Genomic DNA, 16,914 nt, shown 5'->3' with positions numbered 1-16,914 from the left:
CTAACTTGTGAAATATACTTGCTAACTTGTAAGGCGGTCCCTTAACGTTAGTTCATCTCTGCCATGATATACAAAACTCTGTACAATGGCCAGAAATGAGTGTAGTGCTATGTTTACGTAGTGTGTTTGTGTGCTGTTCAGTTATTTCTGGCCGCTTAGCTACCAGGAAGGCTGCTTCCCAGTACCTGACTACGCCATGAGGAGGCGGGCCCAAATATACACGTACTAAACTAAATGTAATATTACCAGCACCCATAGGAAGAAGCGCAAGTCATATGGGTGAAGCAGTGTCTATAATTACGTACGGTGGCGAAGACCACAAAGAATCCCGCATCCACTGGTGAAATAGCAATACCAGTGGACGCCAGCAGTTCCCATACCCAGAAAGCCCAAATCTGGGTATAAGCAGGTGAAAATCCCGTCTCTAATGAACTGGAGAACAGTGAATCCTGCCCCCGAAGGGGTTGACATAAAAAAAAAATAATAAAATAATAATAAATAAAATAACTTGTACTTAAAGGGACTATCATAATTAACAGTTTTAGAATAAAAATATTTAAATGGACAAAATACTTTTTAAGTTTCAAAAAGAAAATAAATAAATAAAAATAATAATATTAAATTAAATTATATTAGGTGTTAAAATAATAATTATTATTAAAGAAATAAAATAATTAAGGAAAAAAACAAAAAAAAAAAAAAAAAAAGAGAGATAACGTTAACACTGTCCAAGGAAAATAATGAAGTCCGAGTAAATAAAGCTGAACATCAACACGTGAGGGTAAGGTAAGGTATGTTAGTGTCTAACGGCTCCTGGGATTTCTCCCATCTCCGCGGGTATACATTGTATCGGGCCAGAGATTTGAAGTATTTGGGGTCATGTGCTGTATATTGTGTTGTGCCCTTTGTTCCTCCGGTCTATTAGCCGCCGAGCCCCTAGTGGGACCCGACGTTACCACACCGTGCCACGGGGAGGCTGACCGGGTACACCACTGAATCTAGAGTACTCTGGCGAGTCTTGCCACCTACTTTCCTGGAATTTCAGTGGCTAGGACCAGATTTGAGAATGAGATGATCACTGTTTCTTGAGCAACGGTTGTAATTTTAACAGAGCGTAGGGTTGTTCGCTGATAACTTGTTCTAGGGCCAAATGTGAGGGTAGTAAGAATAATTTAGTTGAGTACAGAAGTCAGCTCAGTAATCCACGTCGTGTGTTAAAAACCTGTGTAGCAAATTCCTATATCGCTGAGAAGGCATTTTGATTTGAAAAATTATGTACTGTATTAGATAATGTTTGTCTTAAATCTTGGTAAACTGGACAAAAGAATAAGACATGACTATTCTTCAGAGGCGCTGCAAAAATAGGTATCTGACATAGCTAAGTTGAATTGAAGAAGACGAGCATTCAAAGAACTGTGGCCAGGTAGACTGTATGATGTAACAAGGCTTAGATAGAACCAAAGCTGATTACTTTTTGAGGTAGTGAATTTAATATCAGGTATAAAACATTTGGTCACTGCTCCTTTGGTCAAGGAATATCATCACACTTGCAATCTTTTATGAAGCACAGTCCAACATTTTACTTTTTCAGTCTTTGGATCGGCAGTGGGATCATAGGTCAAATCGGAAAAAGTTAGAGGATATCCTTTACGAATATAGTAAACAAAGCCTTTGTACCTAAGGTTCACTGGCGCCTCCATAGCCAGGTGGGAAGGAGCAGCAGTGCGTAGCACACGCTTCTTGATTAGACCAGGGTTCGAGCCCGTCACCACCAAATACAGAGGATGCGGAAAGGTCAGGGAATAACCACCGCATATCCCGGAGCAATATGGCCTTAGTTGCTAATGCTCCAAAATAACAAATAACAACCTAAGGTACAGATCCAAAGGTAATTAGTCTGCGATAGTTTGCAAAGATGCTGTTGAAACAAGTTCTCAAGAGAGCTCACAAAAAGGTCCATTGGACACCTTTAACAAACTCATGCTGTGTCTGAATTATTACTGCAGTCTTGGCTAGATAATCCTGCAATTCTTCTTTAACCAGTGACTCCATCGTTTTTCCCATCCTGTCACCATATTCGTGATTCTTTTTTTAAAAGGAAGATCCTGGAAGGAAAATCTCATCGTTATTTTTTTGAAAGGAAGATCCTATCTCATCATATTTTTTAAAATATGGTGAGGCAAGATCTTTCTTTTAAAAAAATCACGGAAGACAGGATCTTCCTTTTAAAAAAGAATCACGTTGTGACTTTCTTTTAATAAGACAGTAGAACTTTGGCATTCCGGATTTTGGAAAATTCTTTTTTTTCTTTTTTTTTTTTTTTTTATAGGCTGAAGACTATGCACATAGTCTAAGTCAGCGTTACCCAAACTTTTTTTAGTCACAGAACACTTTTCATCTCACAACATATTCACGGAACACTTACGAAACACAAGTTTAGCGAGAGCCAAGGAAGTGTTGCTAATATTTTATTACGTATAACGCATTGTGCATCAGGAGCATCTTTATTTCCAACGCATGTAAAGCCGAAATTCAAATAACTGTGATCATACTTTCGTTTTGGTCTTTTATTAGTTGGTTCCTGTTTTTTCACTTCGGATTTATGGGGAACGAAAGGCTGCAATTGTTCATTCTCACTTTGAAGTGTAACAATATTGTGTTCGTTTTCATCGACCACAGTTGCACTACTAGAAGTACTTTGCTTCTCGTTTTAAAGTTCCTTTTTTCAACCACAAATCCATGTCACATATTTTAATAATAATATTATATCGAAATACTAATAATTATCAAAAAAAATTATACAAGGAAGTGAGTTTAGTTATGATATCGGTTTACTTCCTCCTCCTCTCCTTAATTGTGCGGTCAAATATGAAGTTCGCTGAGCAGTGCAGATGGACTGCCAGGGCAGGTCATGGAGTCTTGTCAATGATATACATGAATTTTGCTAGCAAGAACAGGGAGGTGATTATCCCGTTATACAAGGCAATGGCCAAGCCACACCTAGAGTACTGTGTACAGGTCTGGAGGCCTCATTTTAAGAAGGATGTAGAGTTGTAGAATGAGTACAAAGAAGGGCAACAAGATTGGTGAGGGGAAAAAAGGGGTGCTCTTATCAAGAAAGGCTTAAGCAAATTGCAGCGCCTGGAGACTAGGCACCTGCGAGGTGATCTGATCGAGGTGTATAAGGCCTTGAATGGGTTGAGCAAGCTGAATGCTGATGGGATTCTTCCTCTTGCTCAGACTAAGAACCTGAGGGGGCACAGTTTCAAATTAAGGAAAGATAGTTGTAGAAGAGATGTGCAGAAATTTGCCTTTAACCAGCGGGGTAGTTAATTGGTGGAACAGGCTTCCATCTTTTGTTGTGGAAGCTAATAGCCTAAATAAATTTAAGGCTGAGCTGGACAGGCATTTGGAACGAATGGAGGTGTGAAATGGGAGGGTTTTTTTTTTTTTTTTTTGGCTGATGCTGTATAAGCTTGCTTTCTTGCACCGTATGCCTCTTCTAATGCTGGTGCTAATGCTCTCCTTCAACCCGTGTACTCCAGGCTAAATCGCATACGAATGGCATACTAGATCACCACAGGAAAAATGCAATACAAAAAAAAAAAAAAAAAAAGGTGTTTGGAAATTATTAAATCCGACCATTGGTGGGGGATGACAGCCGGTTCAGTATTGCTGATCCAAAACAGATATGATTGATAAGTTGAAGCGATTTTTTGCACATAAATTCATACAATAATTTGCTTTTCAAGACTGTTGATTCAGTAAACAATTATTCAGCATTAAATGAATTTATAAGTGAAAAAACTCCAAATTATAATAATGGAAGCATCCTTACATTCAGATGTAGTTCAAGTCAATTGGAAAAATGTATATCTTTCCTATACTTAAAAGGGGATCGAATAAGGATCCGGAATTCAAAAAATGACAACATAGGCGCCAAATTTATGCATTATGTTCCTTTTAACTTGTTAGGGCCTTAAGCTATAGCATATGTGAGGCTTTTCCGCACTCTGCAAAATAATAATAAATTAAATGGGCTGTACAATTACACAGGCTTCGATAGGCATGTAATATGTATTATAAACAGGCAAATTACATTTTTACTAAATTTATGTTAAATAAATAACATAATTTAAAATTATAATCTATAAATCATATATATGTATATCACAAAAATTGTTCTTTGCACATATTCTTTCGTTTTTCTGTGTGATGATAATTTTGTATGATGTTTACGGTTCAACTGTGACAACATTAAAAAAGGATTTTTTAAAATCAAGATGGAGCAAGGCTCCGTTTAATGTGAGTCCTAAGTTGTAGCTTGGTTAGCTTATATGTAAATCGCCAATCCCATTGCAGGCCAATGCATTTATAATAGAAGTAACAGAGGCGATTTAATAATAGAAATAATATTCACCATAGAAATTATATTACAAACAGATATTAATTAAATTGTAATATCCATTATTAAATTTTCTAAATAAACAAATTCTGTACATATTTTTAAACGCTGCGCAGAATTCGTAGATTTATATAGTCAGCTTCACCTGTACAGTACTTTCTTTTAGCTTACAATTGGATTACTTTATGGAAGAGACAAATACGGTACCCGTACAGGCCTTAAGCTTTTATTAAATTAGTGTTGATGCATCTCTTTCTTGGTGTATCGAATTATTTCCCTTGTTGCTGCATACTGGATGGGAGGAGGACAAAACATAAAAATGTTTGTATTGCGCACGAAAATAGATTAATGCCTATAACTATTGTAGTTCTTTGTCCAAGCTCGTAGTGTTATTTCTATATTTTTTGTAAACTTTTTGCATTAATAAGAAGCATAGGACGTTTGCTTATACATTTTTTAAGAAGTTTAAGGCATTGCTTAAAAGAATATTTTATATTGGCTTTAAACGACGTCTAAAGCGTGTTTATTTTTGGAAAAAATTGAATTCCAATATTTAAAGGTAATTGTTCGAGATGTCATGTCTGTTGAGCGAAGAAGCGAAAGAGCAGAAGAGAATAAACCAGGAAATAGAAAAGCAGTTGCGCAGAGATAAACATGACGCAAGACGGGAATTAAAACTTCTTTTGCTAGGTAAGTATTGCAAATAATGTGAACACTAAGAGAAATTTGAGTAAACGAACTGCTCAATGGAAAAAAAAAAAAAAATCTCAATTCTAATAGTTTTTAAGTTTTTGTATGAAAACATACGCATACAAATAATCAGTGATAGGTGAAGTTTCGTTGCTGGTATACGGTGTCAGGTTAAGGCAAGTTTAACGATGCTTCTGGTCTTGCATTTTTTGGATCGACATGGAGGTCTGGTAACCAAAAAAAATAAAAAAGGGTGTAAAATGTAAGCTTAATTATCATTATTTTTTTTTTTTGAGATTCCATGTAATCCTATAATATTAGTATATATTCTTTATAGTCCCAGCATTCCAAGCTCTAACCTGTGACTGAACCTGTATGCGATTTCAGTCGACTCCTTGTGACAAAAGCAATAACAGGTAAAAATATCCCATTTTCTAATTATTATTATAATACTCAGTGGCGGATTAAGGATAGTTGGGACCCCTAGGCAAATTATATTTGGGGGTCCCCCAAAAAATAATAATAAAAAAAAAGAATAAAAAATAAATAAAAGTTAGGTGGCAAATAAATGAAATTTTTTGGTTAATATTTAGTTGATGGTGCACCCTTCAAAATGGCGGCGAGGAGAAGAGGGGGGAAAGCAGTGATTGACGGATTGTAACTCCGCCCACTCACTGCGTTCCCGCTATTCTCCTCGGCAAACGGTACTAGGTGACACGCGGGTGGCACATCAACAAATACGGCGGCTGAAAACAGGATAAATCCAATAATTTCAAAAGTTCAAGTTACAAAAATACGGTTTTCGTGGATCACAAAATATCACGTGACATTTGAATATGTCGGATAGAACCGAAAAGAAAAAAAGAAAAGGGGGAAAGGTAATTTTCGCGAAAGAAAAGGAACGGCAAATGAACAATTATTAAAAATAAAAATTTGCACACCTGCAACCCTTGATTCTTCTCGCGCGTACATTACTAGACGGGGATCCCGATCCCCTGCCTTTCTGCCCGAACATGAAAAAACAAGTAATTAGTATTATTTGTAACAAAAATTAACACCACGTGCAACACTGAAAATTGCTGATGCCCGTCAACAGAAATGCTAAAAGGACAGAAATCACGCACCTTATCATTCGAATTATGTTTTCTAAACGATCCAACACTTTCGCACTAATATTTTGCAGGAATAAATCATCAGTTGAAGAGCAAGAAGGCAAAGCAAAAAATTAATCACAAGCAATCTAATAATCACTGATCTAAATCTAAAAAAAAAAATTAACACCATGTGCAACACTGAAAAAAAAATTAACACCATGGGCAACACTGAAAATTACTGATGCCCAATAGAAATGCTAAAACGACAGAAAACCACTCACCTCATCAATCGAATTATATTTTCAAAACAACCCAACATTTTCGAACTAAAAAAAATCACCCAATACAACAGACACCCGTCTCAACCAAGGGAAACCTAAGAGTAAGTCACTAACAATCGAATACGCAAATAGGGGGATTTTTTTTTTCTGGGGGGCAGAGCCCCCAGACCCCCCGTTTCTGTGGAGGCCTCTGCCCCCAAACCCCCGATATACGTATTATTCAGCCTTTTCCAAAACCAAACAACTTTTCTTTTTTTATTTTATAATTACGCATCGATAAAATTAAATAATATGCTAATCAAGTATTAACACCACGTGACATTTCTAACAGCGAAATTCATACACGGGTGACACGCACGGCGTGGCACGCGTGCCAGATGTTTCCGTATGTTCAGCAGAACACGTGACACTGGGCGGAGTCAGCACCCGTTAATCACTGCCGTGTCGGCGAGTGTAGAGAGGGTGCACCGAGTACTAAATCTTAGCCAATTTTTTTTTGAATTTTTTGCTTAAATTTTCGCTTGAAGATCAATGCTGGTAAGACAAAGGCCCTGACAACAGATGGGTCGCAAGCCACCATCTATCTCGAAGGCGTCCAGATTGAGCAAGTGCAGGACTTTAAATACCTTGGGTCGCTGGTCCAGGAGAAGAAAGTTGCATCCACCATGGAAATCCACAGCAGAATTGGACAGGCGGTCACTGCGTTCGCCTCGCTCAAATGGTGTCTGTGGAAGAGGACCAACATTTCCACAAAGACTAAAATCCGACTCTTCCGGACTTTGATCCTGCCCATTCTTCTTTACGGATCGGAAACATGGATTTGTTTCAAGTTAGATTTGAACAAACTTGAGGTATTCCAAATGCGATGCCTGCGGCAGATCTTGGGCATCTCTCTTCGCGACCGCATCACTAATGATACCATCCGCGCCAGATGCCAACAGCAACCAACCATTGCCGACCAAATCCAGAAGCGAAGTCTCAGATGGTTTGGCCACGTATGTAGAATGGGCACGAACAGAATACCATCCACATTCCTTTGGAGACAACGACCCATCCAATGGAGCATCCAACGGACCGCGCCTAGGAAAACGTGGGCCAAGCAAGTGGAAGATGACTTGAAGAGCCGACGTCTCGACCTTAACCAGGCCAGGACTGAAGCCATGGATCGTAAGGTATGGAAGAACATCACAGAGCAAGTCCGAAACCCTGCGGCACCTACAGCAGCATACTGGTTGCGTGGCCAACCGCCTCCCCCAGCTGCCAGCTAAGGACCAAAGAAGAAGAAGAAGAAATTTTCGCTTAAATTGATCAAGATTTTTATGATGTTTACTGAAACATTAATCTATTTTAGAACACTATAGGAAAATGTCTTGGCTTGGGGACTACCCCATAGCCTGGGGCCCCTAGGCACGTGCCTCATTGCCTTAATGGGTAATCCGCACTGATAATACTTAACACACTTTACTGACAATAATCACAGTTTAATTGTATTAAAATCACAGATTAAAATTTGCCAAAAATCATACAAATTATAACCAAACGTTTAAGTATTTAATAATCTTAATATACTTACTTAATAATAATACTTAAAGGCTAAGCTCCATTATTTGGGTAACACTTGTCTCCGTGCAGTGTGCGTTGTCGTAGAACGGATTGATTGCACGGTCGAATTTTGTGATTGGGTGATTAATGTGAGGGCATTTTCTTTCAGATTGTTTTGTGTCGTTGAGGAGGGGGCTGCTTAGCTGAGGTAGGGTGTTTTTCCCCCTATCTCGCTTTTTAAAAAAATCGGTAAACGAGTTCGCAATTTAAAACAGCGTCAAGTGGGGGGGATAAACGCCCTTAGGCATCATTCTTCTCTTTCTTGGTGATTCCCTTCTACTTTTGACTCTCTCTCTCAGGGTTACTCGGGAACTTTTTTTTTTTTTTTTTTCTGGGCGGGGAAAGTAGTATCAAATTTTGCGATATTTTTTAACTATTTAATATTAGAAGTAACCATTAGGTTACTAGGAGGACAGTGTCTTCCAAAATTTGAATTTTTAAAAATGTTCGATTCACCATCGCGTCCATAAGCACCAACGTCTATTGCAGTGAAACAGTAGTTTGTATTGATTTCCGCATCACGGTATCAAATTTTGCGATTTTTTCACTATTTAATATTAGATGTAACCAATAGTCGAAATGTGGACTTGTACCCACGACCTGCAGTTTTACCTACTTAAATAATAACAAGAAAATTGGATATTTTTTCCAGGATTCGACAAAAACTTGCTACAGTCGATTCCTGGAATATGAAATAACGGCCGTTATATCGGAAGGGCGTTATATATATTTGTCCTAATGCTATTTTTATGAAAAAAAAAATATATATATATATATATCGGAAGGTCGTTATATATATTGTTCATAAAATAGCATTAGGTTAATGAGAAATTGGCCGGTACCAACCACATAGGACGTTACAACGTTTGGGACTTTAAAAAGAGGGTCGCTATAAAGAGCTTTGACTATTTGGAGCTGCCATGCGCATACTCTATTCGTCTCAGTGGCACCCATTATAATCAGGATGTGCAGGATCGCCATGTGATCTCGAAAAAAACCGAAGAGCTATCAGTTTCAGTTATTGGCAGCTTCCGGTTTCAGTTGCCGCAATTTCCGGTTTCTCATTGGATGGGGTAGTTATGGTAAGAGATACTAATCTAAAATATAATGGAATTAAATTGAAACTTAATTCAGAGTAATTTGGAGAAACTTAATTTGGAGCTGCCATGCGCATACTCTATTCGTCTCAGTGGCACCCATTATAATCAGGATGTGCAGGATCGCCATGTGATCTCGAAAAAACCGAAGAGCTATCAGTTTCAGTTATTGGCAGCTTCCGGTTTCAGTTGCCGCAATTTCCGGTTTCTCATTGGATGGGGTAGTTATGGTAAGAGATACTAATCTAAAATATAATGGAATTAAATTGAAACTTAATTCAGAGTAATCTATAATTTAAATTTGATTGTGCAACTTTTATAATTTTTTACATCTTTCATATCTAAAATATTGAGAGGCATGTTAAAATAAAAAAGAGGTAAACTACCGGTTACAGTGCAGAGCTTATATCTCATCGTATGATGACTGTTACATGATTTGATGATGTAATGCGAATTCCACTCGCTTACACTTACATGTGAATGCTTCTTGTCTGCACTTATATGCGACGTCTTAGTGTTTGTATTAGCAGTAACAAACGAAGTAAGAAGCAAGCTTATCATCAGCCAAAAAAAAAAAAAAAAAAAAATCTGTATAACCCCTTCTAAAAATTTTTCTAATCCATCCTTAAATTAATTCAAATTACACATTTGTCAATAAACTGTGTTCAGAGGTATCCCGATTTTTTCCAGCGCTCTTTACAAAATCGTTAATATTTAAAATTAATACTTAACATTTTTAATATTAAATTAAAAATTTCAATATATTATTGCTGCTCATTGCATTGTGATAACCCCAGGGGCTTACATCTGGTGAGTATGGGCTTGGCACACCTAGGGTCCTGAGCTGGATATCACTATTCTTCTCTTTCTTGGTGATTCCTTTCTGTCTCTCTCTCAGTAACTTGATTTTTTTTTTTTTTTTTTGGCTGGTGAAGCATAAGCCTCAGGCTTCCTTGCACTATATGGCTAATAATAATAAATAATAATATTTGTTTCAGAAACGTGATTTCGACGAGGCAGTAATTAACAATAATAAATAACGGGGGGGGGGGGGAGTTACAACTACGCGATCTTTTGGTGTTTGGTTTCCTCCAAAAGCAAGTATAGAAATACTAATTTGTAGATTGAATGCGGAATCAGATTTGAAGATAAAATTGCCTTCTTTTGTTCCTGACAATGTGAAACATGTTAAAGAACATTATGTTTTATAGTTGGGATAGTTATTTAAAATCTACGAACCGTATACATAAAAAATCACTTATTATTATAAGTTTAAATAATTCAAAACTTTATTCGCGTTTTTTATTATTTTATATGCTTTTATATTTTTAGTCCTAAAAAAAACCGGAAAACACAGTCCCCCCGCCCCACATATAAAGTTTGAGAAACTTGCATTAAGCGAATTGGGAGAGTTCATATCATAAAGTCATCGAGCGCGCGTCAGTCATCGTGTTGTAAACTTCGCCTAATTCGTAGATTACTATAGCCTACTACAGTAATATCATTTTATGTTATGGCTCATTTTATGGCTATGCATGAGAATAAATCAGATTAAGCAATACAGTTCTGCCTAAATAGCCATAATGGCTTTTCAGTTTTCTACATGTTGCAAAATTTACAAAAAAAAAAAAAAAAAAAAATTAAGAAAATGGCGGACATAGTGTGCCTAGTGTGGTCAGGCGCCACCTGTGGTTTCCCACATCTGCGCCATATGTTCGCTGTGAAGGAATACAATACTACTGTAAATGCCAGAAAAGTGTTGTGTGTTGTATATGACATATTGCGTTAGGTTCTGCTGTGTGTCCTGGCATTTGGCTGCAGGGCCTCTGGGGGACTCCACGTTACCCGCACACACCACTAGGAGGTAGCCAGGCTGCCCATTATTCTCTGGTTTGTCTCCGCCAGGGTCGCCAGAGCTTCCTGGACGGAGACAAAAAAAAAAAAAAAAAAAAGGTAGAGTCCGGTTAGTACAGAGTGTACGCAAGAAAGGAGGGTATAGCTAGAAATATGGAGGATGTAGACAAAGGCATCCTCCAGGTTATCAATGGAGCAATAAGCGCCATCAGGTGAAAGGGGAACCCGGAAAGGACGATAAATAAGACACAGCAAGAGAGCTGCATGTAAGTTGCCACTGAGGAATCAGGTGGCCCGAACGCCAGTTGATCCTATCCAGGTTAAGATCGGTTGGCCAGTTAGGTAAGGATCAGATGTTTAGGTTGTTCCTATTTTGTGTTGGCAATAGGGTGCTCCGGCTTGTGCAAACTTGGTAAACTCATAGTAGTAGTTTTCTTCTGTGATGAATAAGTGTTCATTTCCTTGAGGGTTATCTTGTATACGAGTAAACAGGATGCTGCGGAGGTCTTCATAGTGTTGACAGGTATATACTAGATCAGAGGTTCCCAACCTTTCTCGGTTCACGGCGCCCTTACTGTCCCAGTAATTTTTTCACGGCACCCCTAGGCCAAAAGAAATACCTAACACAGTGGTTTTCGACCTTTTAATATATACCTATATAATAATTTTATTCTTTATACAGAGGTACAAAATAAAGATCAATTATAGATCACCACAAAATTAAAAAGATACGGCATAATGGATAACGTACCGTACCTTTTATATTGTACCCTTTTTTTATAATGTATTAAATATATAAATTTCAAAAAAATAATAATAACTTTAAGTTATTATTATTTTTACATTTATTATTATTATTATTACACGGCACCCCAAGGATGTAGTTGCAGAACCCCGGTTGAAAACCACTGTACTAGATGGTTCCTGTCTTCTATTTCACCACATGCACAGTAGGGGTTGTCAATGATTTCCATGGATGTTAGTTTATGGTTTATTGATCCATGTCCTGTAATGAGATAGGTGGTATAAAGATCAGGAGAGAACCAGTTTGGAGACTTGGGAAATACGGCATTCACATAAGGTATAAATTTCTTGGTGATTGAACCCTTGTCGATAGCAGTCCATATGTCCTGCCAAGTCTGAAGTAGTAGGATGGCAATTTGTTTCTTTTCCTGCCTGATTTCATTCAGGTTATTGATGGAGTGTCCAAGGATAGTTGCTAGTATACCCCTGGATAGACAGTAGTGGAGGCCCCTTCGAATAACCTCCAGATCAAGCGGAAGGACGCCCGCAAGAACCTGAAGGGCTGGGTTGCTAACTGTGCAGCATGCCGTTGTAATAGTAAGAAGGATGGTGAGCTGGATGGTTCCCAGTTTATGTTTGTTGTTGTAAAGAGTTGCCCTGCAAAACCAGACCTCAGATCCATACCTTATGAAGGGAAGGAAGATTGATTTGTACAGAACCTTAAGGGTGCGTCGAATCAATCCCCAATCACGACGACTCACCCGTGCAATGAGAGCAGTGTAGTTTCTCACTTTCGCATGGAGGTGTGCAAGATGCGGAGAGAAAGTGAGCTTAGGGTCAAGTACTATTCCCAGTAGTTTTAACGTAGAAACTAGCTTGATGGTTTGGCCTTAAAGTTTGATAGTGGGGTTTCTAGTAGGCTGCAGTGATCCCTTCAGGAGAATGGATTGTCTCTTTTGGGGTGAGCGTCTTAGCTTGTGTAGGGCTGCCCAGTTCTGAAGGATTTGAAGTGCCTGGTTTCCTCTGGCTTCCAGAGAAGCTTTGCTGTCAGCCTCAATCGAGATGGTCACATCATCAGCAAAGGCTTGTATAGCTACAGGACCTAGGTCCAGTCCAAGGAGCTCATCCAGGACAATGTTCCACAGAAAAGGACCAAGGACTGAACCCTGGGGGCAACCTCTGTAGATAGACCTGGTGATTCTTCGGTACGTTGAGGAGATTGTAATTTTCCTATTTGATAAGTAGTTTTCGATGCATTTGTATAAATTTAATGGAATATTTGCTTGCCTAAGTCTGCGAAGAATACTTGCCCACCAGAGTCTGTCGAAGGCTCCTGCGAAATCTATTGCTATTAGTAGGTAGTATTTGAAGGTAGAAGTTGAGACTGCAGAGATGATCTTTTGCAGTGCATCTTCTGTGCAACGCCCAGGTCGAAAGTTGTACTGGAGCCCAGCTTTGTGTAATGGTCTTGGAGCCGTACTAAGAGTAGACGTTCAAACAGTTTACTGACCATGGATTAAAGGGCAATGGGTCGATATTACTCTGGTTGTTGGACAGTTTAGACGGATTTTTTATGATCAGTTTTACATTGGCGTTTTTCCATTCTTCTGGGAAAGATCCATGGGACAAGCACTTATTGAAGAGGTCGAGTAGAAACTAGATTTTGATTTGGGCGGTCTTTTTAAGGATTTTGGGTTCAATGAGGTCTGGTCCGGGGCATTTCCTCTCCTTCATTTTGGTAAGAGCCTGCTGCAGTTCATCGGTGGTAAATTGGTCTTCTACAGCATTATTGAAGTGTTGTTTGCCTGGCATATTTCTTGCTGTTGTACTGTCAGAGGGTCGGACATGTAGATGTCGACTATTTCTTCAATCTGATAGCATTAGCGTTAGTAATGACGCATGATACAAGAAAGCAAGCTTATAGAGCATCAGCCACAAAAAAAAAAAAAAAAAAACTATTATTTTTAGGCCACCCGAATAATTAAATTCATCTGCCGTGCTGTGTGTCTTATGTCTGTTAATTGCGTGTGTTCGATGGTCGATTTGTCTGTTTTGCAGAAAAAACCCCAGTTTCTGAGGGAAAAACCTTGCTATGTACGTCTAAGACCAAACGTACATAGCTCAGCGACTAACCAGTGAAAAAAAGCCCACTAAAGTTCTTCGCGTCATCGGTGGAATTCGAACTCGGGCTTTTTCCATCCGTTGTGGAGAGGACGGTGACGACACCACTGTGCTACACACGCAGACTCCGAGAACAGACACCCGAACACGATTGTTGGTAGAAGGTAGGCTGGTGGGGGCGGCGTTATTATTATTATTATTATTAGCCATAAGGTGCAAGGAAGCCTGAGGCTTATGCTGTACCAACAAAAAAAAATTTTTCTGAATTACCCTGAGAAAGAGAGAGGTAGAAGGGAATCAAATTCAAATTATTATATTAGGGCCACCCGTAATTTCTTACTTATACCCGTTTATGTAATATGTCTGTAAATTGCGTGTGTTCCCTGGTCGATTTGCCTGTTTTGCTGGACGAAAAAACTCCAGTTTCTTGGAAAAAAAACTTTGCTATCTACGACTGAGACTGACTAACTGAGCCACGGAATGAAAAAAGCCCATTAAAGTTTCTCACGTCATCGATGAGATTCGAACCCGGGCCTTTTCCACCCGGTGTGGGGACGGCGGTGACGATACCACTGTGCTACCCACGCAGACATAGAAGGGAAGCACAAGGAAAAAGAATGATGATATCCAGCTCAGACCCTGGGTGTGTAGTGTAAAGTATATTGATGTCTAGCGGCACCAGGGGTTTCCCCCATCTCCACGTTGCTTTCATTGTAGGTGCACCAGTTCACTGGGAAGGCCAGAGATTTAAAAGTGTGTGAATTTTGTATAAATGTAGTGTTGTACTGGGTGTGTGGTATTAGGTATTAGGTATGTTCGGGGTCTGACGGCACCTGGGATTGCTCCCATCTCCGCGTATGTTCTCTGTATCTGACAAGCCAGAGATTTAAAAGTGTGTGGGATATGTACTATGTAGTTTGTTGTGCTCATTGTTCGTCCAGCCTGTTAGGTGCCGGGTGTGTGGTCTGGAGAATGTTTTCATGGCATGGTTTGGGTCCGCTGATACCTCTGGAGGGCACCCTGAACACATATGGTTACCTATCGATCGTCGCAGATCATCAGGTACACCCGTACATGTTGACCGTGTTCCCTGGGGGCGATGGTATCTATCAGCAAGACAGTGCGCCATGCCATGTCCCCAGAATTGTCCGTGAGTGGTTTGAGGAGAACGACGAACAATTAAAGCTACTCCCTTGGCCACCAAATTCCTCGGATCTTAACCCAATTGAAAATCTATGGGACCACCTCGATCGACACATCAGACGGATGGATCCTCAACCAATGAACGTACAGGAACTCCGTGGTGCACTCAGTCTGCATGGTCACAGATACCCGTAGCAACCTTCTGCGGAGTTATTGAGTTCCTCCCACAGTGGCTGCCTGCAGTGCATGCTGCGAAACGCACATATTCTGGATACTAGGTAGGTGGTCATAATAATGTGACTGTACCCTGTATATATGTTCTACAATGCTGACTTCATTAGGATAATCACAACGGGAAAGATCAAAAATGTTTGGAATTTGTTGATGTGTGTTTTCAGCTTTTATAAAATGTTTAATAAAAAAAATTTAATTCTATTTTAAAATTTAATACCCTTCAACACAATTTACATTTTAGTTTAACTTAATGCTGTATACGGCTCTGTAAATTGAATGGTAGAAGCATTATTTGATGAGTAGAACAGAGGAGATTAGATTACCTTAATCTAGAATATTTATAACTTGGCAACGGTGTCCGATACGAAAAGTAAAATTACTTTTGATGAAAGCCTTTGGAAGTATAAATGTCAACTCCTCAACCCATTAAAAAAAAAGAAAAAGAAAAACTTGATTATGCTCTGCACTTCATTATCCAAACGAGTTTATGAAATTAAAGACCCCTTTATTATCGAAAATTGCTCTCGGGAGCAGCGAGTGGATAGCGTTTGTTCTTGTGAAAATGGATTGGTTGTCAACCCAATTTGAACAGCGGTGGACTAAGGAAAAATCTGATCTTAGACCCGATTTTTCATTTTAGGCCCCACCTAGGGTTGCCACCTTTCAGAAATTGTAATGGAGGACACAGTTGAATGGGTTTAAAAAGGTCTTCTATTACTAAATATAAAAATACATTTGAACATGTGAAGTTGCCAACTTAAATCAAATAGTTCATACCAACGTACAACAGAGGCATTAATTAAGTAAATAAATCTACCTAATCAATATGTGACTAGGGCTATCTGGTGAATCATCGTGTATACCGCGCCTGGCGCGTGTATACGATGATTCACCAGACAGCGCAGCGTGCAAAGATGCCTTGATTGATCGGCATGAAACATTATAAATTTATTTAAAATAAAATAATGAACTGTACTCTGTGACTGTATAATAAAACCTGTATAATAAAACCGTCTTACGGGCCTTAGGCAGTTGCCCAGTCTGCCTGGGCCAAAGTCCGCCCCTGAATTTGAAGCATACTTCACATCATGGATGAGAGGAGCTTTCATGGGCTATTTTTCATTTCGCCCAGAATTCGTTTTGGTTGGCTGATCGCACGAGGCCTCTTCCCGAGACTATTTTTTTCGTCCAGCAATAGGGCAAACTGTTCAGTGATACACCTCGTGCATTACTGGTTGCACATTTTCAGACATTTTCTAAACTTGTTCTCAAAAACCGTGCTCCTGAGCTTACTCTTGTTCTGTGTCGCCTTTTTTACATTTTATTATTCCAGCCGTATTTTCCCTTCTGCTTGGAAATTTGCTCATATCCAGCCAGTTCCTAAAAAGGGTGACAAACCTATCTCATCCAACTACCGTCCCATTGCACTCACTTCTATTCTTTCTAAAGTGAGGGAGAAACGAATTAACCGCCAACTCTTAAACTATCTAGAAACATTCCATCTGATTGATGATCGCCAGCATGGATTCCGCCAGAGTCGATCCACTGATATACTGGCTTATGTTACCCATCTATGGACAAATTTGGTGAAATTCAAGCAGTTGATTCAAGGCTTTTGATCGTGTTTGGCATAAAGGTCTTCTAAATAA

The 16,914-nt window shown here is 39.1% G+C and overlaps 1 protein-coding gene across 1 annotated transcript in view; it reads left to right on the top strand.

Moving 5' to 3' along the window:
- Positions 1-4,898: 4,898 nt before the first annotated feature.
- LOC150076046 (guanine nucleotide-binding protein G(q) subunit alpha-like) overlaps positions 4,899-16,914 on the top strand; it is a 55,146-nt gene continuing 43,130 nt past the window's right edge. The window contains exon 1 of the mRNA XM_090387592.1: positions 4,899-5,095. Within this exon, the coding sequence (XP_090243718.1) occupies positions 4,978-5,095 (118 nt within the window). The 5' untranslated portion in view covers positions 4,899-4,977. The remainder of the gene's footprint in view (positions 5,096-16,914) is intronic.

Source organism: Mastigoproctus giganteus, chromosome 13 (genome assembly GCF_048544385.1).
Source record: "Mastigoproctus giganteus isolate SK-2022 chromosome 13, ASM4854438v1, whole genome shotgun sequence".
NCBI classification, from domain to species: domain Eukaryota; kingdom Metazoa; phylum Arthropoda; class Arachnida; order Uropygi; family Thelyphonidae; genus Mastigoproctus; species Mastigoproctus giganteus.
Note: the sequence above shows the minus strand (reverse complement) of the source record. Positions and strands in the feature narration are given on the sequence as shown.